Here is a 25546-nt window from a genome sequence, read left to right on the forward strand (position 1 = left end):
TCATGCAGGACTTATACTTGTAATGTATTTTTTACATCGCTATATTGGTACTTTTACTTTAATAAATGATCTGAGTACTTCTTCCACCACTCTTTTGTTGGTGATGTAATCTTTACATGTTTTGACATGAACAAGTGTTGGCTTTTACTTTGAAGGCTTGTCCCGGATATAGCAGCTCTTGTGTATTTGACCTCTTGAAAACGTGATAAAACGTGATTGTAGTAGTAATTTATTTGCATCTTATTGCCGCCGTATCCATCACTACTATTTAATGCGGCTATATTAATCTTTTGGCGAATAACATGGCGGTCTAATATTCAAACAGCCAATAGTAAACAACATTACGTTTTTCAACATTTCAATGGCTAATTCTCACACAGCTGACAAATGCAGTAGGTTTATTCAATATGTTGCATTAAGGCAGGTGAGGAGACTGCACCGAAACACGTGATTTGTAGAATGTATAATTTTTTATTAGAAAAATTAAATAACCTCTGAAACTTTAAACTGTACAAACATTCGCTTAGGCATTCTTATTTTGCAAGCATGGTCACCTCATATTTACAACAAGCAAATGAAGAAATATTTACAACAGCACCAAAGCTACAGTAGAAGACATGTACATGTTTTACAATATTTTAGAGCATTACCTGAGTACAGCATAAAGCCAGTGGGTCGGGATATTTATTACAGGACAGTTAAAAGTTTTCAGAGACCAAATGCTCATGCCTTTAAAAATTGAGGAAACATTTGATACAAAATAGAATGAACATATCTGAAATTTACATTACATGCTCATTTTAGAGTACAAGTGCATGAAAAACAAAAATGCAACAGTCTAAAGAGTCTGAAACTGTCGTTGACCAATCACAAACAAATGGTAAACAGCTCATATGTAAAATCAAGTTTTTGGAAGATTTACATTCAGCCTGTCTTTACAATAAGTGCAGACTGGAATCTTGACATCCACATGTATGTGTGCAGTGTGTGCATCTCTCTCAGCTTTTGACCTGCCTGCACACGGAAGCTAACTGGTTAATGCAGCTGGTGACAGCAGGGGGGGCACTCTGAGATGTGTCTCCTCTCCACCCTGCAAGTGCTTCCAGTGCTTGTTTGGGATTGCAGGGAGACAGTTCATAGATGCAGTACACTGCTGCTAATTGGACCTCCCATGGCACTCCTGGAGAGAAAAGACATAGTAAGATTATTACTCTTAGTCTTAGAAAACAACCACCTGCTGGCTGGCAGGATAGAGCACAATAATCATCATTTAGTGCATTTGGCATAATGAGGACAAATAAATACCAACATGGAAATTAACATTAACATGACAAAATATGAGTACTGGAATATGTTTATGTTTTTGTTATTTTGTTTTTTACACATGTAAAAAAGATAAATATTATATTTGTGGTTGGAAACAATGTAACAGGCATGTGTTGGTAAAATTGGCAGCGCTTTAAGCACACAATGGAGGCTGAGTATCAGTTACAGCAACTGAATCTTTCTATATACACTGTGGCTTCTCATTTTTCATACCTTCACTCTGTCCGTGTCTACCGAACGTGTTGATGACGTTGGCAACAGTTACCACGGAGGAGACACACCTCTCTTTGATTCCCAGTTGACCAAGGCGTGCTATTTAAATACAAAAAAAAAGTGAATGACACACTCAACTTTCCTTTGGTGATAATTTCATTTCACATTACTTAAGTTATGGTTGATACACAATTAAAATGAAAAAAAACAACCAACCTATGAGCCTGAGGACGGTGGCAACAGTCACATCAGAGACGGGGGCTTGTTGGTCTCTCGGCTGTGTCACCCATGTGTTCATTATTGGCCACAAGTCTTTGCTGTCAAAGTAAAATAAAAAATATATAACATGTTCACAGGATGCTTGCTTGAAAAATAGCCTTTTTAAAAAACCATGTTACAAAAATTGATGTATAACTAATTAAATCGAAAAGAACTTAAAGTGTCGGAAAAGCTGACATACCCCAACAAGTGTTCATAGGTCCACTTCCATGTCTTTTGTGTACAAAGGAGGTGCAGTGTGAAGACACATTCCCAAGCCTCAGGCCCCAGGTCGTCCCCGTACCGGCTGTGTTTTGTGAAAGACAGGCCTGACCCTGACCGGATCTCAGACAGTGTTCTGGAGATCAGCTGGTCGATGTCACAGGGAGGACTCTGCAGAGATACAGTGAGATTATGTTTTAGAGGGTGCACTCTACTTGATCTGAGATGACATGATGGGAAAGGCAGACAAGAAGAGATTATGTGATAATAAACTGACTCTAAACTAAGGTCACACAGGTTAGATATTGCTCAATTAAAAGGAAAAATCTCATAAGTAAGATTCTGACAAGTTTGATAAATACTTTACCTTCTCCCAACCAAGGAATGCTGAAAGGCAGTTGAAGACATCTTCTGGTGCTTTCTGTCTGGTGACAGCATGTACTGCCTGGCACAGACAATTTCTGCTTGACAGCACACTGGGCCATGTTGTCACCATAAACAAAATCAGTTTAGCACAGTCTGGGAAATCTATAGCAGGAATAAGGACACAATAGAAATTAAATATTAATCAAACATAAGGATAAAGTGGTATAAAGATGGCAGCATTTAGAATCTTCACTGTTTAGAATCTAATACAGTTTGATGTTTATTGCCAACCTTCTGTGAGAATGCTGTAAGCCAGGACATGAGCCTTCTCCCAGTCTTTGTTCTGTCGGCAGATTGCTGTGTAGACTCTGCAGAGGGCATGCATGTAGTTTCTGTTGAGGTCTCTTTTCTCTGCTTTTAGTTTGTTCAGGATTGCCAACATCATATCATCTGCCTTGAGCTGGCGAGAAAACAGAGAAAACAAGCACAGTTCACTACACAAGGACACAGACTTTTGAAAACAAAACACAAGCTAAATGCAGTGATCTGTCGTTGCATATGTTTCTTTTTTTGTCATGAGGCCACACATGAAACACTTGCTTCATTTGAACCACTGAGGTTACATTAGCATCTGTACTTCCTTCATACAAAGACTGTCCGTATCTCCGTTAAGACAGAGGGGGATCGTGTTCACATTTACTAACACCAGTATACTAATGGGGCAGCACACCTGAGCAGCAAATGTGACACAGACAAAGTTGCTGCTCCAGCACTGATACTGCCAGTCCTATCTGTCTACATAGAGTTTGACTTTGATAATGACTTTCAATAATAGAATGTTCCATATAATTTCATAATACATTTTATTTACATTTAGTTTAGACAGAAAAAGCTTAATAAGTGTGTGCTCAATTGTGAAAAATAAATAATACACAAGTTGAAATTTCTTTCTGGTGGGTGTGGTTGGGGCTACTTCTGTCTCAGCCACACAGGACAGGCTCTTTTATTGATTATAGAGATTATTTTGCAAGTTAAAGCCCTGCTGTCACCGCTCCAAGTAAAGAAAAGCCCTCCAGTGACACCCAGTTCCCCAAACACACTCTGACACACCTCCAAATGAACTGTCAGTAAGGAAACTGACAAGAAAAAAGAAAAAGAAAAAAAAAGGAAAATAACAACAGCAAATCTCCATTTGAAAGCAGGTAAAACAACAGGCAGGAGTCCTCAGTTGAACTAATATCACAAAACGTGAACAAGAAGCGTGTCACCAACTCTCCACACTGGATTTCCCTGCTCAGATATGCACTGTGCAGGCTGACCTGCAGTAGTGACACTTTATATTTTTTCCTGTCTGTGACATAATGTGCAACTATAGTGGAAGGTGTAATGTTGCTGATATGATGTCAATATGAGTACCAACACATTTTCACTGTCTATTTGAGTTGAATCTCTAAATGATTCACCGCAGCATACGAGTGAGTTGTGTGGCTACTTGTATCTGTTAATATGGACACTGAAATGAAAAGCAAGAGGTCCGTGATACACACGCATTGCTCACATACGCTGTCTGTCCTGGCTCTAATGTCACAAAAAATCAGGTGTGTACAAAAATCTGTACACAGGATTAAAAATCCAATTGTTATGCAGTTTTATACAGTAGATCAAGAAGATACTAATGATAATATCATACCAAAAAAAACAAAAACAAAACATTATACATTTTTCCAAATAAGTCAGGGGTTGAATGGATTACAATAAACCAGCATACTTACCACGTTGCTTTGACAAATCTCAGAGATGACCTCCTTCTCCTCATCTCTCAGGACAGGCTTTTTGGGCAGGTTTCCGACATACAGGTGGCTCTTGATCACAGGCAACAGATCAAAGGCCTGGTTTTCAATTCTCTTAAAAAAGTTAACGATTAGATTTTGCTCTGTGGGTTCTTCACCTTCCATGAATGGACAAGTGATCTCATTTTTGAGCAGTTCGACACTCGGAGTCTGGGGTGAGGCAATCTCATCTCCACTGTTTGAGGAGGAGGAAGGCACCTGCTTCCGGCTAACAACAGGAGAGCAGCTATCCATCCTGAGACATTTGCTGCTTTTAGGTTGAGGCAAATTGCTGGCTTGTCTCTTTTCTCCCCTCGTCTCAGTCTTGGTGAAGGCTGTTGAAGTGGAATTGATCGTTTTAAAACCGGACATCTGACTGTCGGTTGCTGTAGTTAATGTCCCAGTTTCTGAAGAACAAATGCTGAGGCTGACGTTCCCTCTGAGAATGCTCAGAGTTCGGGCGCGGGCAGAGAGCTCTGGGTACATGGTGTCCAGAATCCTCATGGAGTTTTCCTGAGATGGACTGGAGGCAGAGGAAGGAGAGGAATTCATTGCTGTCATGGGCAGGCGACCGGGGACTGGCACAGCGTGTTTCGGGGTGGCAGAGCCAAACTGAAGGGGTGATGAGGGGACTCCGTTTGGAGGGAGTGGACTGTTGAGGGATGAGGAACTCACTAGCCGACCGTTGGGTGTTGAGTAAGTCTGGACAGGAGTGGTAGGAGAAGCCAATCTATCCAGAGGCGAAGGAAATAAAAGCTTCCCAATAGCCTGCCTTGGATTGATTGGTTTGCCCAGCTTTGGAGGTGTGCTCAGAGGGGTTAGGAGAGGAGGGAGCGGAGGGCCGATGTCACAGCGAAATTGGCCGATGGCATCTGATAGCTGGATGGTTGTTTCTGCAGAAGCATTTGTCAGTGGGCTAGCTGGGGAGGCCCCTTCTTTCATCATATCTGGGCTTTGTTTTTCAAGTGCTTCTGTAAATGACTTCAAACATTTGTCTTGTTTGCTTGTGGTAGCTGCGCTTTGTTTGAATGAGTTAGTATGACTGACAGTTTGCCGAACACAAGATTTGCCCACTATCTTGTCACTTGTATTTACTTTGTTTTGAGGCGACTCTTCGAAAGTAGCCATTTTTACAACACCATCTTTCTCAGGCTGTGTAGTTTTCTCATCTGTAGAAAGGTGTTCACTGTTTATGCCAATGTTCACTTTTTTTTGGTTTTGGTGAGTATCCAAAGCCTGCAGTTTTATAGAGGGTAACAAACACAATGGACTCAACCGCCTGCACAGAGAATGTGTGTCTTCTTTAAAGGATTCACAGTTAATAGTCTCTGTGTTAGAAAGAGAAGGTCCATGATCTGCTGTGATCTCACTGCTCAATGTCTCTGAGTGAACATCTTTTATTAAAGAAGTTTCATCATTTGCATGACCAGAACGCTGCTGGGCCTCATCTGCATCATCCATCTTCAACAATGAAGAATTATGAGGTGATGGAGGTCTAACGCCACCATTAGAATCACAGGGAGAAGTGGTTACATCGACTGTATCAGTTCGTTGTGCTTCAATTCCAATTTCTTCCCCGAGAGGGTTTATGGATGTATCGCTTTCATTTCTCTCTTCGAGATTTTTATTGGACACACTACTGATGATGTCACTGCTTGACAAACAGGGGTTATCTTCTGGCATTTCTGAGTCCTTGCAAAGAGATCCTTCCTTCTCCTGGGGCTTCAAGACTGTGGTATCATGACTCCCCAATCCTAAACCACTTGAGTCCTGGTTAGTTTTTCCTTTTTCTGAGTCATTTTCATCATTTGTAACCTTGCTGTCCTGCTCATTGTCTATACATTTTGAGGAAGTAACTGTCTGTACATCTAATGCAGCTTCAGAGACTACAGAGTTATCACTTGCTCCGAGTGATTCTCCTCCATCAGGGTTGATTATTTTGGCACCAGTGATATCAGAAGAGGTTGTGTCTACATAAATTGGTACAATATTTGCCGACTGATCTTTGCTCGCCTCTCCTTGAGCATGTTCCAGTGATACTTTTTCTGAATCTTCATTGGTACTGCTACTGGGACTGACATTGATGCTCGGCTCCTGACTTGCAGCACTTAATGATGCAGATACAAATTGCAAAGTTGCTGGCTCCTGCTCAGTCTGCATGTCTTTTTGAAGATTAATTTCTTCACTATCTGTACCATGTATTATGTCCTTCATTACGTTGTTATCAGTAGCATCAGTAATGACACTCAACTCATTATGTCCCAAGTCTTTGGAGTCATTTTCACTGGAACTCTGTTCCATTTCCTGTGTTGTGACCACTGGCAAATCTTCATTTTCCTTTCCTGGTAATGTAGAAGCATTTAGGCAATGGCTTGATGTTGTGATGAGTTCAGACTCTTCTTGTTGAGGAGGAAGAGAGTCATCAGAAGGTCTGGAAGGGGTTTCCTTTTCACCATCTTCTGTTTCCATAGACTCCATCTCAGGGTCCTGAACAGAAATGAGAAAACAAGCATGTCATTTGTGAAAACTCCTGACCACCATGGCATGACAATGACCAGCAGAGCAAAACATGTGCTTTCCTAAAATTACAAAAAAAAGGAACAGTAACTTGAACTAATAGGCAAAACTAATACACATTTAGAAAGTGATTTTAAAATTCAATATTCTGTGACTTCTTTTTTGCAAATTGCTTGTTCATTTATTGTGATTGTTGTAAAAAATATATTGTATTAAATGCACACAGTATAAAAAGATGATTGCAATACAGTAACTTGCAGAGTCTCAATATGAAAAGCATTAACCAAGACCAACCAAGTTTTTAATAATTCACCCACTAATTGGGAGTGTGAGAAGCAACAAAAGCATTAACATTCAATTTTTATTACATTTGTATTCTTACCAAATCTGGTAGTGGTGATATGCAGGCAAAAAGTGGCTTAAACAATTCCAGTATCTCCTCAACAGGTATGTCGGGGCTGTTCCTGCATGTGGATGACTCCCCAGTTTTGTGTTTCTTGGAAACTCGCTTGCCCTTTGTGGGAGTGTCTGTTTGCTTCTTGTCACTTTTAAATTGTGAAGATGCCTGTTGCTTGATGGACTTCTGTGTACGAGGAGAGGGTTTTAACTGTGTACAAGTTGCTTTTGTCTGTATCTGTTGACTTTGGGATTCACTCATCCTGTGAGACACAGACTGGGATGAGTCAGTCAAATGAGAGAGTCTGTTTCGTGGAGAGGACATAACTTCCTTGCAATTGGAGCTAGATTCTGAAATGGTAAAAGAAATACAAACAAAATTGAAAAATCTGAAGTCACAGGTTCTGTTATAAAGGGGTGACAGAGCTGACCGGCTTCATGAAGGCTCACCAGGTAAGTGCAGAAGGTTTGCCGACTGCCGCTGCTGAGGTTCCACACATACCCATAAGTTCTCCAGAAGCATGCGAAACTTCTCTGAAAAAGACACGAAAACATTCACACATCGTAAAAGTAACAATTACAATAATCTTGATATTGTTAATGTATGTGATTAGCTCATCAAATTAATTTGATGCTTAATAAGTGAAACCAACTGCATACCTTTGTCAACTTTATGCTCCTCGGGTGGTCTTGCTTGAGTTGATGCACTGCGATATTCTGTGTAGAGACAATTCAGATTTAGTTCATGTATCAACTCAGCTAGAGTTTAGTGTGGTGAGGCATACATTTAATTAAAAATAAATACTCCCTGCCTCTGAAACACAACTAAACTGGAAAGCCAACAGCTTAAAGATACAAGGAATGGCCAAAGCAAAATAAGAATTCATTGTAACACTGTACTTGTAAATCACACTTTTTATTTCTCTTACCTTTATTCCTTTCTCTCTCCAGTTTAATCAGTCTTGCCTGCAATTGAAAATAAATTTTAAATCTGCTCTTAAGAAAACAATTTAATTTCTGATTGAACATTTAACTTCACTGGGTAAAATGGATTTTTCATTGCATGGCTAGGTGTCAAACAAAACTGCCAAACAAACCTATTCAGAGTCAGTTCAACAGCAGATAAAAATATGTCCCCTCATTAACAATTAATAAATATCGGTACTACACCTGCATGTCATCAATGTGTTTCTCCAGCAGGCTCTTGTCTTTGGTCAGTTGGGTTATTTGATGATTCTGTTTGGAAACTGATTCTGAAAGAAAGGAAACAATATGTATAACTGAACTGATAATTTTCACATAAGAACCGTTTTTTTTGTTTTTTTTTAATATTGTGTAAAATCCAGTTTTCAATACAAACCTTCAAGCTGCCTAACTTTACTTGCAAGGTGTTCCTTTCTGTTGATGAAAACAAGGCATACATCAATTCAGCATCATTTGTTTAAAATTATTGTTTTCCTCCTCACAAATAGACCATGACTAACACATCACTAATAAACATTAAAAATACAATCCAAGAGAGGGAATGACAAGCATTAATATGTAATTTATACACAGGAAATCAGTTCTTACATGCTTGTTGTTTTGGCTTTCTCCTCTATTAATTGTTCAACTTGACTTGCTTGTGCCTCAGATTTCCTCAAGGATGTCTGAAGAGGGGAGGAGACACATTAACATTAAAGCAGATGTACACAGCGCTCCTCAGAGCATCAGTGACAACCTGTATTAGGACAGCTCTTTTGTTGCTTACCTGTGTTTTCAGCAAGTCATTTTCTACTATGGCCTTTTCCCTCTTCAGCTGTGCACTTTCAAGTGACTGCGTTTCCATCAGTTCTAAAAGTTTGAAAGATAGTTTAGCAAAATATCAGAAGTGTATTTCACACATTTTTAAATAATATAATTATATGAATAATGCAACCTTTCACACATGAAAATTAAAGCATGTGACTACAATGTACCTTCCACATCCTTTAGCTGGTCCTCAAGCTTCTTTTTCCTATTCGATAAGGAGATAAGGGACATTTTACCATGACAATAACATCATTAAATATATAACATAAATATTATTGGCAAGATCATTTACTCTGTCATTGTCTTGCTGTTCTCCTGCTTCAATTTTTCCATCTCTTCTGACATCTGTCCACAGTCCTGAAGAGCACTCTATTTAAAAAAACAACAAAAGAAACAAAATCTAAATATCAGCATAAAACGTACACAACTAGTATGGATACATTATTATCACCAGGAGGAATATCCTCTATATGTGATTCTAAAGAGAGATTGTATACCTTATTTTTTTCCAGTTCAGCTTGCAAAGATTCATAACCTGCAGTCTTTTTCTCCAGAGTGACCAATTTGATCTGCAGCTCCTCCAGCTGCTGTTGAAGCCTGATTGTGTCACTGCATGAGACGCCAAGAACACATACATGTGTTAAACCAGCAGCATGCAACAATAAAAGGATATCATTGTATTCTGTATGCTATGGTGCCTTATTTCTTTAAGCGACTATGTCCTGACAAAAATCTGTGCACATATTGTTGGTCAATACTTGGCTTTCAAAAGTAAAACATTTCACTACACCACGTTTCATCATGACAGTATTTCATTATGTGTATGCTCTGCGCACTTATGAAGGTATCTACAGGGAAAAACAATACCTGAGATCTTTAAAGAACATTAATAGTATATAATTACTCTTCTTCCAAAAAACTATATCCTGTGTTCAAATATTTTGTAAAATATTCTCTTGCATACAAACAGGAGTGTGTTTACTTACTTAATGATGACGTTATGAAAATGTATCTAGAAAATATGAATGATCCTACTCTTATTTCAAGGCTTTTTGAGTCAATCATGGGAAGCTAACGTTACCTACAACAAATTATCATCCAACAGCCTAGCTATCGATTTGTGACCATATTTACCTGAGAATTCAAGTCACATGGTAAAATGACTTGTTTGTATTGTTAATAAAGGACCTACTGATACCTGCTCCGGGCTGTGTTTTCAATTGACGACCTAATGCTAATGCCCAACTGAACTTTCTATGTTGAGACGTATCACCATGGTAACTAGCATCAGTTAATACTCACTCTGAAACTGTTATCTTCTGTTTCAGAGCCAGAAATGAGGAGACATACTCGGTCAGGCTCTGTAATCAAAGCCAAAACAAAAACAATCAGGTACATTCATATGATACACAATGAGCACGTTAACTTAGCTGGTAAGACAAAAAAGAAGGAAATTGTGCTACTAAAACACCGGCTTTATGTTCAGTCTACGAATACGAAACTTTTAAATAGATATAAGTTAAACAGCTGATCAGACCTGATGCAGAACACAACAGTTTTGACAGTTTCCAACCGTGGCGTCCGCCCCGACTGCGAGCGTCTTGGACTGGCTGTCTCCTGGCATCATGGTAAGACAAATTCCACCTCAACTCTTACAGTTGTTGCGTTGTGTTACTTAAACTGATGTTCATCTCTCAGTGGTAGAAATTTCCCTCAGGTTCATAACAACTTCACATTTTCGCATATCCCACGTTGACCAAGGACCCAAAAGCAGGACCCAACAAGGAGGAGCTTGATGAAATGCCGGTCGATCTGAAATGACACATCTCTTGTTGCGTCGTTAGCACATTCAAATTCTAGTACGTATTTATTTGAATATTAGTAAGACTGGTGTATAGGGACATATTACATTTTTGTCGACCGAATTATGATGTTTACGGTAATTCAGATTTTTCTTCAGGCAGTTCATTAGGTAGGGCATACGGGGGCGTTAAATCGGCCTAATGCGCTAATGTTACCGGCCAGTAGAGGCAGTATTTGGGGGGGACAAAAACTCAGAATTTCTGAGATTAAACTCAAAAATTTGCGACAAAAAATCTCACAAATTTGCCAGGAAAAAACTCACACATTTGCTTAAAAAAAACTCGGAAAAAAGGTGTTTTATTCTGCCAAGCAATCACCTCACTCTGCAATACTGGACATACGTCGCTTGTCATGCATTATGCTGCCGTTAAAGAACTGTAATTGTACTTTTCAGTTGGGTTTAGCAATAAGGAGATACTTGTGTAACCGAGAAATAAACTCGAATATTACACCCCCTCCTCCAGGTCAATATGGGTTTTTTTTTTTTACATGGCCCTAATACACCGCCGTACGTTTCTGTGTAGTGTAATCTACTGTGTAATCTGCGTAGTTTACCAAAAGCCAAGTGACTGTTTGCTGTGATTATATACACTGTATTTTCCAAATGTAACCATCCCAGTCGGCCGACCCTAGTGAGAATTAGTAAACCAACGTCGTATTTAACTACCGCGTGGAAGTGGAGTTTAGATATTTATATAGTGGTAAGATTGTCCAAATAAGTCATCTTTCCCTGGTGGTCTAGTGGTTAGGATTCGGCGCTCTCACCGCCGCGGCCCGGGTTCGATTCCCGGTCAGGGAACTACTGTTTTGTGAGCCATGACAGAGACCAGCGAGCAGAATGATCTGACTTCCAAATTATATAGCCGTTCACAGTCGTATAGTCGTCTGAATTAGGTGGCGTGAATTAAGTATTATTTAAATGTTAAATCCCAAAATACGCGAAGCATGGTTTATCCCAACAACATTAGCTCTTCCACACACCAGAAACATAGTAGGCCTATTGTTTGACCCTGACATGTTTGAATCTAAATTTTTTGTGCTGCAGTGTGCTTGGACTTCTATGGCCACCAGAGGGTACTGTTGTACAGATAACATTTCTGCCGGACTATCTCTCTCTCTCTCTCTCTCTCTCTCTCTCTCTCTCTCTCTCTCTCTCTCTCTCTCCCAATCAATCAGTCAGTCAGTCAATCAATCTCACTATCCATCCATCAATCAATCAATCTATCAATCAATCAATCAATCAACCAATCAATCAATCAATCTCTCTTTCTCTTCCTCTGTCTGACAACACATCCTGTGCGTCTATTCTGTCGGAGTACAAGAATGATTGGCTGAAGTAGCGTCTTTCCACTGGGTTCACCATTAGACATGCAAACATTTGAATGGTCAAAAAAGAAAAAAAATAAGTTTAAGTGTATTTGTATGCCCTTCCAGCAGGAGATAATCATGCAGACCACCATTATTATGGTCCTGTTTGAGTTGGTCTTTACCCTCAACTCAACTGTGTCACTGTACCAAACTGATTTGGCTTAAAATGTTACTCAGTGTAACCTAAGACATAGAATTGTGATTGCTCATGAGCACAATTTAAAAACCATTAAGTAAACCCATAACCCATACGTAAAATAATTTATTGGACATTCATTTTCAAACTGACACTTTATACATCATTCTCTACCTAAATAAAAACAAAACAACAACTTTTGAAGTAAATGGAAATGCATGTCCCAGTGTGTTGTGCTCCACAATATTCCTTATTACTGTGGCAGCAGGTTTTCTCCAGCCTGGTAATTCCAATAGCAGAGAGGAAGCAACTAAAGGTGTTGGGATTGCTGTAGATGCATCCTGATGGAAAGATAATAACCCTGTAACTTCAGATGAACCTTCTGAGTATTGCCTCTGGGCTAAAAAGCCAATTCTCTCCAAACAGATGCAGTCAGAGATAGCATAGTTTCTTTAAAGTGGAAAAGGGGTGTTGTGCATGCTTTCTCTCTTCCTGTCTGTCTGTCTGTCTCTGACAGATCATCTCCTCTGTTACTTGACATGAGTTAGGTAACACTTTCGATGTTGCCAGATTTGTTTCGATCATCTCCTGCTATCTACAGGAAGCCTTTGTCTGTTCACTATGATTGCATAAACAAAAAAAGCTTTATCCCCATAATCCCCTTCCTATTTTTTGGGCCGGATTTTCTCCTCTTCTTTTCTTTGTTAAATTACAGATGGAAATTGTAGAAGGTGACGTGGAAATTTCCTGTCAAATCAAAGTCAAAGAAAAAGTCACTAATGAAATCAATGAAATATTATCAGACCGGCCTAATTATTGAAATAAAGATGTTGATCTTTGAACAGTAATACTAAAACTTTCCTCCCTTGTGCACAATATTGAGTTTTGAGTTGACTAGGATGCAAAGTGGCTGATGACAGTACATTCCAGAAACTGGGTTAGAGTAATCTGACTCTGTGTGTGTCATTGTTGTTGCTTTTGTCAGCAGACTGGCATTGATTAATAAAACAGTTTTGTGTCACTGAATGTCTTGAGACACAAAAAATGCCTACCCTGGCCTACATTTATTCGCTAAAATAGTTTCTGCACACACTGACACAAACACAACAGAGCACACAGAATAATGCAGTGCCCACAGCTGACCAACTGTATATCAACTACAGAGACATGGTTGACAAGAAGGAAACCCCCCTTTTTTTCTTTATACCCAACACTCCCTCTGGCTCACTCCTTCCTTTTCTCACAGCATTTTTGTATGACAGCACCAAATACATAGATGCCCTCACTCCTCCCTTTTCCTCTCTCTACTCTGTTTCTCTCTTGTCTTCTCACACCCTGATTCTCTCTTCCCTCACACTCCCTCCCACAGGCTGTAGCTCTGTGCCCTAGGGATTATGACAATGGTGATCTTGTTTTGGGCATCTGTGTCTCCTTGACTTGTTGAGAAATGATTAAAGAGCAAAGCCCAGACACAGTATGTCATAGGTGTTGAAATGGCTAATACCATATTGGCATTACTGTTAGCCAGGGCGCTGGCTTATGTGCTTCACTCCACTGCAGACTGAAGACTAGAGTTTCAGGCTACAGGATGAACACCAAATAGTCATTCCTTTGAGTTTCACCAGGCTATACTATGACATGTAATTCAAATCTGCAGTGTGGTACTGGAGCATTCAAGTACTTTAGTACTGTTTTTTTTGTTTGTTTTTTCCTTAAGATTCATAATTTTAGTTATTATAGCATTCATTATTATATGCTATTTTTCAGTATTTATTATACATGCGCAATTTTAACATTATTTTATTATAACTTATTGCACTGGGACCTGAGCAATCTTAATATCGTTCCTTTTACATGTGCATGTGTTGGAAAGACACTAAAAACCTTGAAATCCTAAAAATTAACTACACAGTTCATGAGATTTCAAAATATTTGTTGAAGATGTTCAGTCTAATATACTAAACTTAAGAGCAAATAGAAAAAAAAAGTTTGTTATCATAGTAAACAAGTAAAGTTTACTTGTATACCTCAAATACTGCAGTAAATACTTACCTTAGAACACTGATGGACATGAGGTGGGGTCTGGTGCATGACAGTTGAAAGACAGAGCAGTGTTAGGTGGATATAGACACAGCGAGAAACCATATAGGTGCATCATAATTGCTGGATGAACACTGCATCTTCTAAACTTGAAGCTGCACTATGTGATATATATATATATATATATTAAAGTGAAAGGTGCTGCTGGAAGCAACAAACCCACACAGAATTATTACAGACCCTGCCTTTCCCCTCAGCTCTGTGGAGTATTTTAGTGTTCTCAGCACATTGTTTCAGTTTTACTGGCTGCAGCTGTACTGTTTTGATTCAGTCTCAGTTCAGTCTTGTACTAAGCAATTGTCTTGCTCTATCTACTGTATGCTACCTGCCCATGGCAAACAAAGTTAGCAACTGGCTGGGGAATATAGTGGAGCATTAAGCTGATGAAAGGCCAGATATTTCCATCAAAGCTTAGTGAAGATAAAAACAGAGTTATAAAGAGCTCCCAAGTGGCCAACAACTGCTAAAGAATTGCTAAACTAGCAACTGGCCAGGCCTGAGGTGAACTTAGAGGTAGTTAAATCTGTACTAAGCCTAAACTGCAATACTGTTATGAATTGTGGAAATAAAGCTTCTTGTAGTCACAAGAAAAAAATAAAAATTATGGACAAATTCCAAATAATTTATTCCAAAGAAAGGGTTTATGGTAGGGAAACACTATTGTTGGAGGATTTTGTCTTAGACCACAGGAAGTGAGGAACCCTGCCTAGTGACATCTTAAAGCATGTAAAGGAACATAGGGGACGTTTGACTTTACAGCTGTCATGTAACGATGATGATGATGTTATTAATATGTTTGTTAAAGAGAAATCCGTTTCCAGGACATGTGACAACACCATGCCCAGTTGAAGACTTCAGCCAAAAACGGGATCAAGTTGCCTTCCTGAATCCTTTTCTCCTTTGCAAGAGTACATTTAGACTTTGGGAGTTTCTCACACGGCCAGTGATATCAAATTCACTCAGAGTGACAGCTGAAAAGAATGAAATCCAAACTCCTGTTGCAGCTGACTTTGCTGACATAGCACATTTATTTTTGTTATTTCATTTACATTTAAAAAAAAAAATCAACTTGATATTGCATTAGCCATCATCTGTCAGTGTTTTTAAACCATAACCAATATGTAATGTATTATTTTGTCCTATAATCAATGCATGCAATTCATGACTACCTTTTGTATTACTGCAGGATTTGAACACGCATTTTAACAGGGTAACAGTGACAATTCAAAAAACATGCTCATAGCTTTCTTACTGTTTCAATCGTTGTTGATGTGGCTGAATTACACTTTTTTACATCACTGAATTTTTCTTCAAAAATAAATGTTTTGAATACAAAAGGTGCAGTTTGTCAGCATGAAATCTTATGAAACATGATACAAAATATAAGGGTAATGGGCTTAGGGCAGAGTAATAAAAGGACACATTTATACTGCTTATTAATACAGTCTTCCAGCAACGCTGTATTGTAAAGCCAATAAATAAAACAAAACAATACTGTACATGGGTCACATAATTCATTTGCTCTTTCTTGAAACTTGACAATTTCACATTGCTTGGTGACAAAACACAACGTTGTAGCACCGCTGAGTATGAAAGTCAGCTCACATAGCTTTGACCCATCTCATGATAGTTCTCTCATGTAAGATGAATGTAGCTTTTTCTTTTATATGACAGCACAGAGCATCCTGCTTTCATTCAGCTATTGCGGAAGTTCACTTTGATTATTCCCAGTCTGTTTTCTTCAAGCCTTAGAGTAAAATGATATTTTCTTTCTTGCTTCGTTCCCTTTTCATTATCAAACCCAATATTTCCAATTGATCAAGAATTGCAGTGCAGACAAGGCTGTATTGCGTGTTGTTGCGTGGCAGTCCTGGAAAACCTGTCAACCGCTCTTTGTTAGCCTGCCATTGTTGGCCTGGGGTTGACTGGGAGCTGTTGGGTGTCCTGGGTACAGATCTGTTCAGTTACATACCATATATAAACAAAGCTGGGATTTTTCAGGTTTTCAGTTTCTTCTGGACATGTCAGTCCTATTCACTTTAATCAAGATTCCCATTTTGCGAGTTCCTCCTCATCATTCTCTCCTTTATTTGTACTCTCCTGATCACATTCCTGTGTAGTGCTGTCAGAATCAAGTTCTTGTATCCAGATGTCCTGCATCGCGGGGAGAGGAAACGGCACTGCAACTCTCTTGCACTTCCATTGAAATGTCCTTTGTTTTTCAGTGCTCGCCACACGCTTAAAGCAAAAACACTGTCTTGTCAAGCATGGACGTCAAATATAGTCTTTTGTCTAACTACCTTTCTTTCTATGTCGCAGATGGAGTCATTTTGTACAATTATAGGTTTGAATTCGAACAGGACTGGCAGCACTGCTTGCCATAGAACTTGTGGTTGCAGACTCCATGCTGGGGCACCAGGTAACACCAGTTGAAGTAATCCCTACATGCCAGGTCTGTGGAAAACATGAAAGAAATGACTTATGAACTTGTTTAACCAACTTCAGTTTTTGTGAATAATAAAGCATAGAATCAGATTCAGCTCTCATTTAGATAAATGAAAAAGTCTTGCAGTATTTCAATCTTGAATTTCTTTTAAGATAACTCTGTTCAGACTACAGATTACAAGGAAATTAGAAGTTTTATTTTGTATATAAGCATCAAAGTAGCACTGCATTATGTAAGACCTTCAGTACCTTTCTTCTCAGGCTGTGGGCAAAAGTTGGTGTTGCATGCCTGGGACATTGAGGGTTTTAGATGGAGAGCACAGCCGGGAAAGGGTTTTCCCTGGGCAAGACACTGGACTGTCCTGGCCTGCACTCCTCCTCCACATGTCACTGTACACTGTGCAGGGCAAAGAAACAAGCTCTTGATGAGGGATAGTATAGCTAGCATGTACTAGGTATAACACATTGAAGGCATCCCTTTCCTGATAATCTCCAAGTGCTGATGAATTAACAAAAACAACAACAAACAAAGCAGAAACATTGCTACCTGTTTTCCTCTATAGATCAGGCAGATGCAGTGCTCGTTATATGGTTTCCTATTGCATTCAAGCTCTATGTTAATTTACCTGAGACCAAGGAGATGTGTGCCATTCTGGTCGTGGTGGAGGTTGAGGGAGGGGTTGAGGTGGGTGAGAATGTTGATGTGTGCTCCATCGGTGGACTGGTGGGGTAGTGCGGACAGGGCACTCAGCCAGGATGCAGGGCCTCTGGAGCTCCACTACAGGCTTGGGGACATGGTGGCACTTTTTGGCAGCAAGCTCTCTGTATTTTCCTGCAGAGTCCTTGATTAGGAAAAAATAAAAAGATAAGCTACCAGTGCCACCTCATAACATGACACACTCAAGAAAAAGAAGGGTCTGTCACATTTAATGTTACTAACTTGATAAATTTGGCTAAACACATCACATTTAGAACATACCTTTTCTGCACACTTGATGAAACGAGCCTGATAGCCCCGACCACATGTTACTGAGCACTGGGAGAACAAACGAGCAAAGGAAACAGAGGAGAAATTAAGAGAGAACTTGATGTTGAAAGACAATACATTTCACATACTGCTTTACAACTACTGCATTCATTTTGAATGTCCTCACAACCACTCTGTATTTACCTCTTGCCACGTGGAGACAAACCACTGGACTTTGCGTTGTTTCTGACAGCGTTTGATGAAGCAGGATTCTTGACTGGCAGGTTTTGGCAGGCCTGAGCACAAACTGTCTGTCAGTGTGTGTGCCTGGGCACCTGGGTTGGTTCTTGTACACAGCACTGTCCTCTTCTTCAAACCATTGCCACACTTTCGAGAACACTGCCAAATAGAAAGATGATAATGATGATATTTTATATCTGTAAATCTGATGATTTAGGCTACACCTTTCTCTATTTCAGGTAGATCATTTGGTTAGTACAATATTATTTACAAAAGATACTTCCAAAAATGTGAGAAACATGCAAAAAAGAAAGAGACTTTAGTACATAAATTGAATCTCTACTGAGTCACTATATGAATCCTCACCATGCATTATGGCAAAAAGAATGCTGTATCCTCTATTTCCTGTATTTCCTTGTTTTTTGCCATGAGGCAAACAGTGAGGCACATTTGTGAACATTTTTATAACAGCAGTGTCTAACATTTAGAGTTTTCTTGGAATTATAGTTGCCAAGGCCTCCTTGGAAGGATTGTACCTTTATACAAAAGTGCAGTATCATAAATGAATATTAGCTGTATAGGATCCATCTTTTTTCATTCCAGTAAAGCCAAATCTTGAATGAATTTCACATAGCTCCTTTCTCCTTTTTTCACTGAAGGTCAGTATTTATCGACATATACTCCACATAGTAGTTTTTAAATTACTTTTTAAATTAGGCATAGAAGGAAATGTCACAGACCAAAGATCTTAAAAAGTCAACATTGTGTCAAGTTCACTGAAAGTATTTCACCATGGCTACCACATATTCACACTCTCCACATAGTGACTTATTGTGCTTTCCTTCCTTAATAATTCCTCTGAGGTATTCCGACAATTTCCTCAATACGCATTCTGATCTTATGCACACATTTTATGGCACAGCGTTAATCAAAATCTTAAAAGAGTTCCACTCCATCCAAGAAGAAGGGGGCAGTAAGGTGAAGGCACCAGTAGACTGACTCATTATATTGTGCCACAGAGTAGCAGAGAGGAAGTAAACTGGACACCATTTGTGGCAGGTAGTTAGGGATATTTGGGGTAAAATGGGAGTTAAAAAAAAAGTTTAACAGTGAGACAAGGCACCACACATACTGTATAGGGATTGGACAGAGAACAAAACATAAAAGGTCTCAGTGGGCACATTCATAGTTTAAAGCAACTGAGATCACGGTCATAAAATGTGGTGAAGCCATTGAGGCAAGTGTTCGCTTAACAGCATGTAGAGCTCTTTAAGCTAAATGGCGAGTGTCCAGCTTTGAAGTAAAATGTTGACCTATACTAGTGTGCCTTTACTCACATAAATCAGGACATTGAAAACTCTCATTCTTGTACCAAAGCTGCTTACCTGTGACCACGGCCCAGTGGTCCAAACTGGTGGACAGCTGTGTGTGTTGCAGGTCTGCCTCCTGGCTGGGGTGGGCTGGGCACAGTGAGAGTCAGCCAGGGCGTCTACGTTGGTCTGACTTGTTCTCTGGACACACTGGACCTGCCGTGTCTGCTCCCCTCCTCCACAGCTCCGGCTGCACACCCCCCATTCCCCTACAGACCAGCTGGGACAACACACAACAGAGCCCGCTGAGTCAACAAGCACAGCAACTCAATCACTTATGCAGACAGGCCTGCGGGAATTCACAAATGACAACATGATAACTGTACAATGATAGAAGACCCCCTTGGAAGTGTCTTCTCTTCTCCAGTGGCACTGCAGTAATCTCTGCAGCTCACATGTTTTAAACTAAAAGCGACAATAAAAGCCAGAACTAATGTCTTATAAATGGCTCTTCTTTGGTGTTTCAAACATTAAGTTCCTCAAAAAAAGAAAACCTTATTTACAGAGAAACAAGTAATACTAACAGTAATATGTCTAAAATATTATATATTCAGATGAAAACAGTAATATCCACAATGTTTACACTATTACAGTGTGAAGCTCAGCTGTCATATATCACTGACATCTGACAGCATCTGCAGTGCTGCCTTTAGGCCTAACTCTATAGGGTGTTAAATATTTGTTCATGGCTGACTGGCTTCAGAGCAAGTCAGAACAACTGAAACACCAGGCTTTTAAACTGTAACTTAAACCTCACTGCACAATTTTAAGCCCCCTACTCGCCTAAAGTAGCCCCACATCCCCTCTAAAACTAAACACCACCACATGCTGCTTTCATAATTATCTCCATTTATAGTGTACACTCTAAACAAATATTTGGGCAATCACAAGAAATGTGGCTGTTAAAGATATATATCAAGCATCCTTAGTGTGAACACATCTTAGACACAGAATTTGAGTTTAGGACTATAGTCTATGTTATTTTTGGTGCATTTTTGTCAACACTGCACCCTGCAGACGGTATGACTAAGTTGCCTAATCCTTTAGCCTCCTATTTCTTCTCTCTTCTGCAAAGCCCTGTTGCATTTATCCCAAGTGACCCTAAACTCAAGGTGCAGGCGGCTCATACACTCCTCTGCAAAAAGTCACCCAATCTACCCACCCAGCCTCTTAAGATCTACCCCAAACAACCCGAAATATAGCTGTCAGCACACATAGCTGTGTATATTAACAGTCTAAACTTTATTTGTAGTCATTTGGTGCATCACTTGCTTGGAATGTTGTATAAAGGGAGATGAGAAGTATAGCTCTAAAGGGCATTATACATGCACTATTGAATCTAAATAAATACAAGGGAGAAATTCCATCTGCTCTCATGGCTTGTCAGGAGGAAGATACACACTATAATATCATCAAGGGATGTTTTGAGGCAGGATGGAGGGTATGCAGAGATGAACATTTTTATTCAGCTATTTATTTTAAACTTCTAACCAAGTGATCAACATATGTACATATAACACAGTCAATCTGCTGACACATTTATTAGCCTTTGGCACAAAGATAGGAGCTAAACCTTCATGGTGTCGTTAAATACATAAATAAATGCAAGCAGAGGACCAACTAAAGTCACTGCAATTTTTAGAGCCACATCGAGTCTTTTAAGAGCTGAAACATATTTGGACACGTTGTGCTTACGCATTATTGACCTCAAGGGGTAACTCAATATATCTTCTATTTCTTAATTCGTATTTCCTCATAATTATTCCAGAACTTAAACTGCACAGGATTTCTATGATGTAATACACAGGTTAGTTATCTGATATCTTAGATTTGCTATATCAGAACATTTACCTACTCGCTACAGTGTACATACTGCTATATTTAATTACATCTTTTTTTGGCTCTGTTACATCACTTAGTTACATTTTGCACAGTTTCTGCAGAGAGGAGTAAAATATAGTCATATAACAAGATGTTTTTAATGTATTATTAGTATAATAATATGGTGCATATAAACTTTAATGCCGACAGTATTAATTTCCACCTTAGTGACTCTACTGGCATGCTCATTGGCACAATAAACTGATTAAAGATATATCAAATTTTAGACCACCTTGTGATCTTTGCCTAGGCTGTTATCTTTAAGTCTTGCAGGATGATGAGTAAGTAAAGCATCACACTCTCTGAACAGGAGCACAGGGGATCAGATATCCAGTGGACAGAGTGTCATATAGTCGCTGTGGTCTAAACGACACTGTCTAGATGCTCACCAGGGGCATTAAATAACCTCTGACCAGTGTTTATGGGTGTGACACTGTGTGCGAATCTCCATGCTTGTGTGTTTGAACTTTCACGTTTATATGTCAGCGTGTGGGTGTTTCTCTGCTTATATCAGTGTATGCCTACACCGTGAGGCAGAATGATATCATGCTCTAAATGTGAGCAGGGCATCAGAAACCTTTTTCCATGATGTAATCCCTCTTTGGTCCAACTTTCTGGATGCACACACAGCAAAATTAAATAACTGCAGGGCCTCAGAATAGTATGACCCTTCAGAGATGGACTGATGACCACAGCGTGCTAGTCTAGTCTTAGTGTGCATGTTGTGGTCAGTCCAGCACATGTTTTGTCTCCGCTGACAGTTTATGCCTGAAGAGGGCCCACAAACTGTAAGAAATTGATGCACTTTGAAAAACTTGTCCAGATGCTTAGTGAAGAAACATATATACACACACACACTGGGACAACATGTTTCAGTTTGGTTTGACCAAACAAATTGTTCAGTATTTGACAAATGTCAAACTGAAACCAGCTGCAATGGATAAATAATGAAATAGAACTCCAATATAGCAGGATACACAAATGAATGTTATCACCAGCAATCTGAACACTGCAATGCAATCAAACAATATTGCATGCATGTTATGAACATTTATTATGAAATCTGAGATCTGCTGCAAATAACTCCAATTTAAATGCATGGAAATGTAGCCTGGAGGCTTGCATTACAACCAACATGTAAGATATGAAAGCCTATAGGTGACTACATTAAAATGATCATGTTAATTTGAAAAGGAAAATGTAATTCCACAATAGCATTATAATTTTCCACTGACAATAAGTGTGCAATTAATTGAGGTATTACATTAATAATTATTATTTCTGCATCATTTGTTAAAATATGTTATTACAAATAACTTAATGATTACTTTTTGATGTCATTACTTTTCCCAACAATTAATACTTTTTTTCAGCTAATTCAAACGTGGATCTCAATTAAATTTTTACAAATTTATAAATGACAGTTCTTTAATTATCAGTTCCCAAAGACCTTCACATAACACTCAAAATCTGTCACTTATTCCTGAATAACAAACAAAACATGTGAACAGCAGTATAGTCTTATAAGTGTCTTGCAAATACCTGGTGGCTCCAAAGACACATCAAACACACATGAACGTGCACACAGGCACACTTAACCAGCACCAGCTGTAGATAATTAAGGTGATAGGCCAGAGAGATGAGTGTAAACAATTGTGAGATTACTTTACAGCCACTATTATCACTACTTCCTCATCTCTGTGTAAACACACAAATCCATTAGTGAGTTAATGCTCATGTGGTGTGTAACTTTGTGAGTGGAGGGAGAAGGTGAGAGAGAGAGAGAGAGAGAGAGAGAGAGAGAGAGAGAGAGAGAGAGAGAGAGAGAGAGAGAGAGAGAGAGAGAGAGAGAGAGAGAGAGAGAGAGAGAGAGAGAGAGAGAGAGAGAGAGAGAGAGAGAGAGAGAGAGAGAGAGAGAGAGAGGGAAAAATATCAGTGTGGAGTGTTAACCACAAGGGATCATGGGAGTAGCTGTGTTGGTATACATGAGAAAGAGAAAGTGAGTTTGAACATATTCATGACTTTAAACAGATAGACAGAGAGACAGATGAGGAGACACAGACAGCATGTGTTTGTTATAAAACCACAGCCTCACAAATCCCTGCTGAGAGATTTGGACTGCTGCAACCTGAGCACAACTGAGTTTGAATGACAGCTATCCTTGGATGGTTGCGTGGTGGTATCGGACTGTGTGTGTGTATTGTGTACTCGTGTGTACGTGTGTGTGTGTGTGTGTGTGTGTGTGTGTGTGTGTGTGTGTGTATGTGTGGCGGGGGGTCACAGAGGAAAAAGATTCACATCAAAGTGTCCAGGCCATTAGGGTTATGTTTACAGCCAAGCCCAAAGCCACCCAGATAATGGACACTGCACTGGAGGTCTTACAACCATGTCTGCTTCTGCTGTGTCAAATGTGGGGCAGATGAGTCTCACTATTGACCTCAAAGGCTTCACCTATGCCTCTGAGTCTCTGTATGTGTGTATGTGTCTAAGAATGAGAGGGGGAAGCAGACACAGACTGTGAGACAGAGAGAATTTCTTACACACTATGGGTAAGAAAGAGGGAACAGAGAAAGGCTGTGTCCCTTACAAAACAGCCGCTGTAGAAGACAAGTGGTGTGTGTGTGTGTGTGTGTGTGTGTGTGTGTGTGTGTGTGTGTGTGTGTGTGTGTGTGTGGTTCAGGGAAGTATTGGGAAATGTAACATATGTTGTTGTACCTACAGTATCCTGAGAGATGAGTAAGCAGTTACTGACTGAACCCTATGGAAATTAAACGTCACTGTGTCTGGCTAACAGATAATGACAGTACATTCACACACTGTAAGTGTCTAGATAAAGGTTAAATTGTTTGGCTAAACCTCTTCTCTTTATATCTCTTCTCTTCTCTTTTCTTTTCCTCTCTCTGACAGTGAACTTTTAGTTTCCTGACTTCACTATAATCCATTCACCCATAGGAGCAAAATTAAATTTTTCTCTGTAATCTTTCCAATAAACATGATATGAAACATGAATTTGGTTTACAGTACATGTTCAGTATATGGTAATATGTTAAATGACGATAATTTGGATACATATCTGATAACCTTCAATGACTCATGTTTCAACATAGTGTGTATTAAAGTGGTTATTAAAGCTATTTTAAAATATAAACTTTCAATATTCCAACTAGAATTCTAGTCTTTTAATGTTATGTAACCCAATGGTTCTCTCTGTCGTTTATCATGTCACCTTTGGAGGCAAAAATAAATAAATAAATCCTGTAAAGCTTGATGAACTGAATCTTCCAAAAACTAATCAGATTCACATCAGATGTTTTGACTTTTCATAGCAGGAAACACACAAGTGGAAGTAATGACATTGACACTGGCTCAGTTATTATAATTAACATAAAGCAATGCAGCAATCAAAATATCATGTACACCTGTGTTTGGCAGGTCAAAATATGTTTCTGCGAAAATAGAGTGCATTAGAAAAAAGCTAAATCATCTCTATGACAACTGAAAATCTCCATCTACTGAGGAATGCCAGAACTATTTTTTAAATTATATTTTTTAACATCATTAGGAAAATGTTTCTTAAATCATGTGGTCTGTTTGTGTCATAACTGTCATCATAAGTGTAACAGATTGCTGTTATTCATTCTGACCCTTTGTCCAGGGTGCCTATATTGTGCCAATTACTCACATAGAACTGATCTATTTATTCATATAAAGTAATATTTTACAGCACTTGTGTCATCTTGTGAGCTTACAGTCCATGATGAAGCTTGGGGATTATTAATATTGTCAGTCTTTATCAAGCTTTGATTCTATATTATAAAGTGACTAATAATGTGCTGTTGTGTAGTAAAAGCAATTCACATTATAACCCTACAGTTAATGTAGACTGTAGGTGGAGTGCAGTGGTAGCCATCCTAACATAACATTTAGTTGACTCTTTGATCCAAAGTGCCTCACAACTCTATGAGTACAGGCAGTCTTCACACATGCGGGTGGGAATCATTTGTCATACTGGCAGTAATGGGTCGTGTTCACAGCACCAATTATTCTTGCATATAACACTGAAAACAAAGCAGGAATGACTACATACTACACAGCCTATTACTATACACGATGACACATGAACCACAAACATGCCATTACTACTTAAAATGTCTAACAAAGCTGTTTCAGCTTTTTCTGATGACTTTATATTTTTTAGCTGTCAGTGAATATGAGACAGCTCTGTGGTCATCATGCAGGATTTTCCTAGGATACCTGT

The 25546-nt window shown here is 39.1% G+C and overlaps 2 protein-coding genes and 1 non-coding gene across 3 annotated transcripts in view; 1 reads left to right on the top strand and 2 right to left on the bottom strand.

Annotated features, from left to right (window-relative positions):
- Nucleotides 1-498: 498 nt before the first annotated feature.
- Nucleotides 499-10652, bottom strand: ice1 (KIAA0947-like (H. sapiens)). Its single transcript, XM_062422482.1, has 20 exons — nucleotides 10456-10652; nucleotides 10221-10279; nucleotides 9416-9527; nucleotides 9211-9287; nucleotides 9086-9123; nucleotides 8878-8960; nucleotides 8700-8776; nucleotides 8488-8525; nucleotides 8298-8380; nucleotides 8057-8093; nucleotides 7788-7844; nucleotides 7578-7661; nucleotides 7114-7478; nucleotides 4158-6701; nucleotides 2677-2845; nucleotides 2387-2547; nucleotides 2000-2190; nucleotides 1756-1856; nucleotides 1540-1638; nucleotides 499-1180 (listed from the first exon to the last, which is right to left on the bottom strand). The coding sequence occupies exons 1-20, from the start codon at nucleotides 10543-10545 to the stop codon at nucleotides 999-1001; spliced, it is 4647 nt and encodes a 1548-aa protein (XP_062278466.1). The 5' UTR covers nucleotides 10546-10652; the 3' UTR covers nucleotides 499-998.
- Nucleotides 10653-11508: 856 nt separating this feature from the next.
- On the top strand, nucleotides 11509-11580 carry trnae-cuc (transfer RNA glutamic acid (anticodon CUC)). The gene has a single exon. It is a non-coding gene; the product is annotated as a tRNA-Glu (tRNA).
- A 3815-nt stretch (nucleotides 11581-15395) lies between these two features.
- LOC133983370 (A disintegrin and metalloproteinase with thrombospondin motifs 16) overlaps nucleotides 15396-25546 on the bottom strand; it is a 52459-nt gene continuing 42308 nt past the window's right edge. The window contains exons 19-24 of the mRNA XM_062422436.1: nucleotides 19423-19627; nucleotides 18002-18196; nucleotides 17810-17866; nucleotides 17457-17672; nucleotides 17080-17227; nucleotides 15396-16839 (exon numbers count right to left, since the gene is read on the bottom strand). Coding sequence (XP_062278420.1) covers nucleotides 16724-16839; nucleotides 17080-17227; nucleotides 17457-17672; nucleotides 17810-17866; nucleotides 18002-18196; nucleotides 19423-19627 — 937 coding nt within the window. The 3' untranslated portion in view covers nucleotides 15396-16723. The remainder of the gene's footprint in view (nucleotides 16840-17079; nucleotides 17228-17456; nucleotides 17673-17809; nucleotides 17867-18001; nucleotides 18197-19422; nucleotides 19628-25546) is intronic.

This window comes from Scomber scombrus, chromosome 7 (assembly GCF_963691925.1).
Source record: "Scomber scombrus chromosome 7, fScoSco1.1, whole genome shotgun sequence".
NCBI classification, from domain to species: Eukaryota; Metazoa; Chordata; class Actinopteri; order Scombriformes; family Scombridae; genus Scomber; species Scomber scombrus.

Bases quoted from the DNA above. Each gene is read 5' to 3' on its own strand.
- ice1 (XM_062422482.1), bottom strand. From the start codon at position 10,545: ATGATGCCAGGAGACAGCCAGTCCAAGACGCTCGCAGTCGGGGCGGAC. The intron at 8,526-8,699 runs GTAAGAACTGAT...TTTCATCAACAG, and splicing joins AAAGCCAAAACAACAAGCAT to AAAGGAACACCTTGCAAGTA. The intron at 7,845-8,056 runs GTAAGAGAAATA...GTCTCTACACAG, and splicing joins GGAGAGAGAAAGGAATAAAG to AATATCGCAGTGCATCAACT.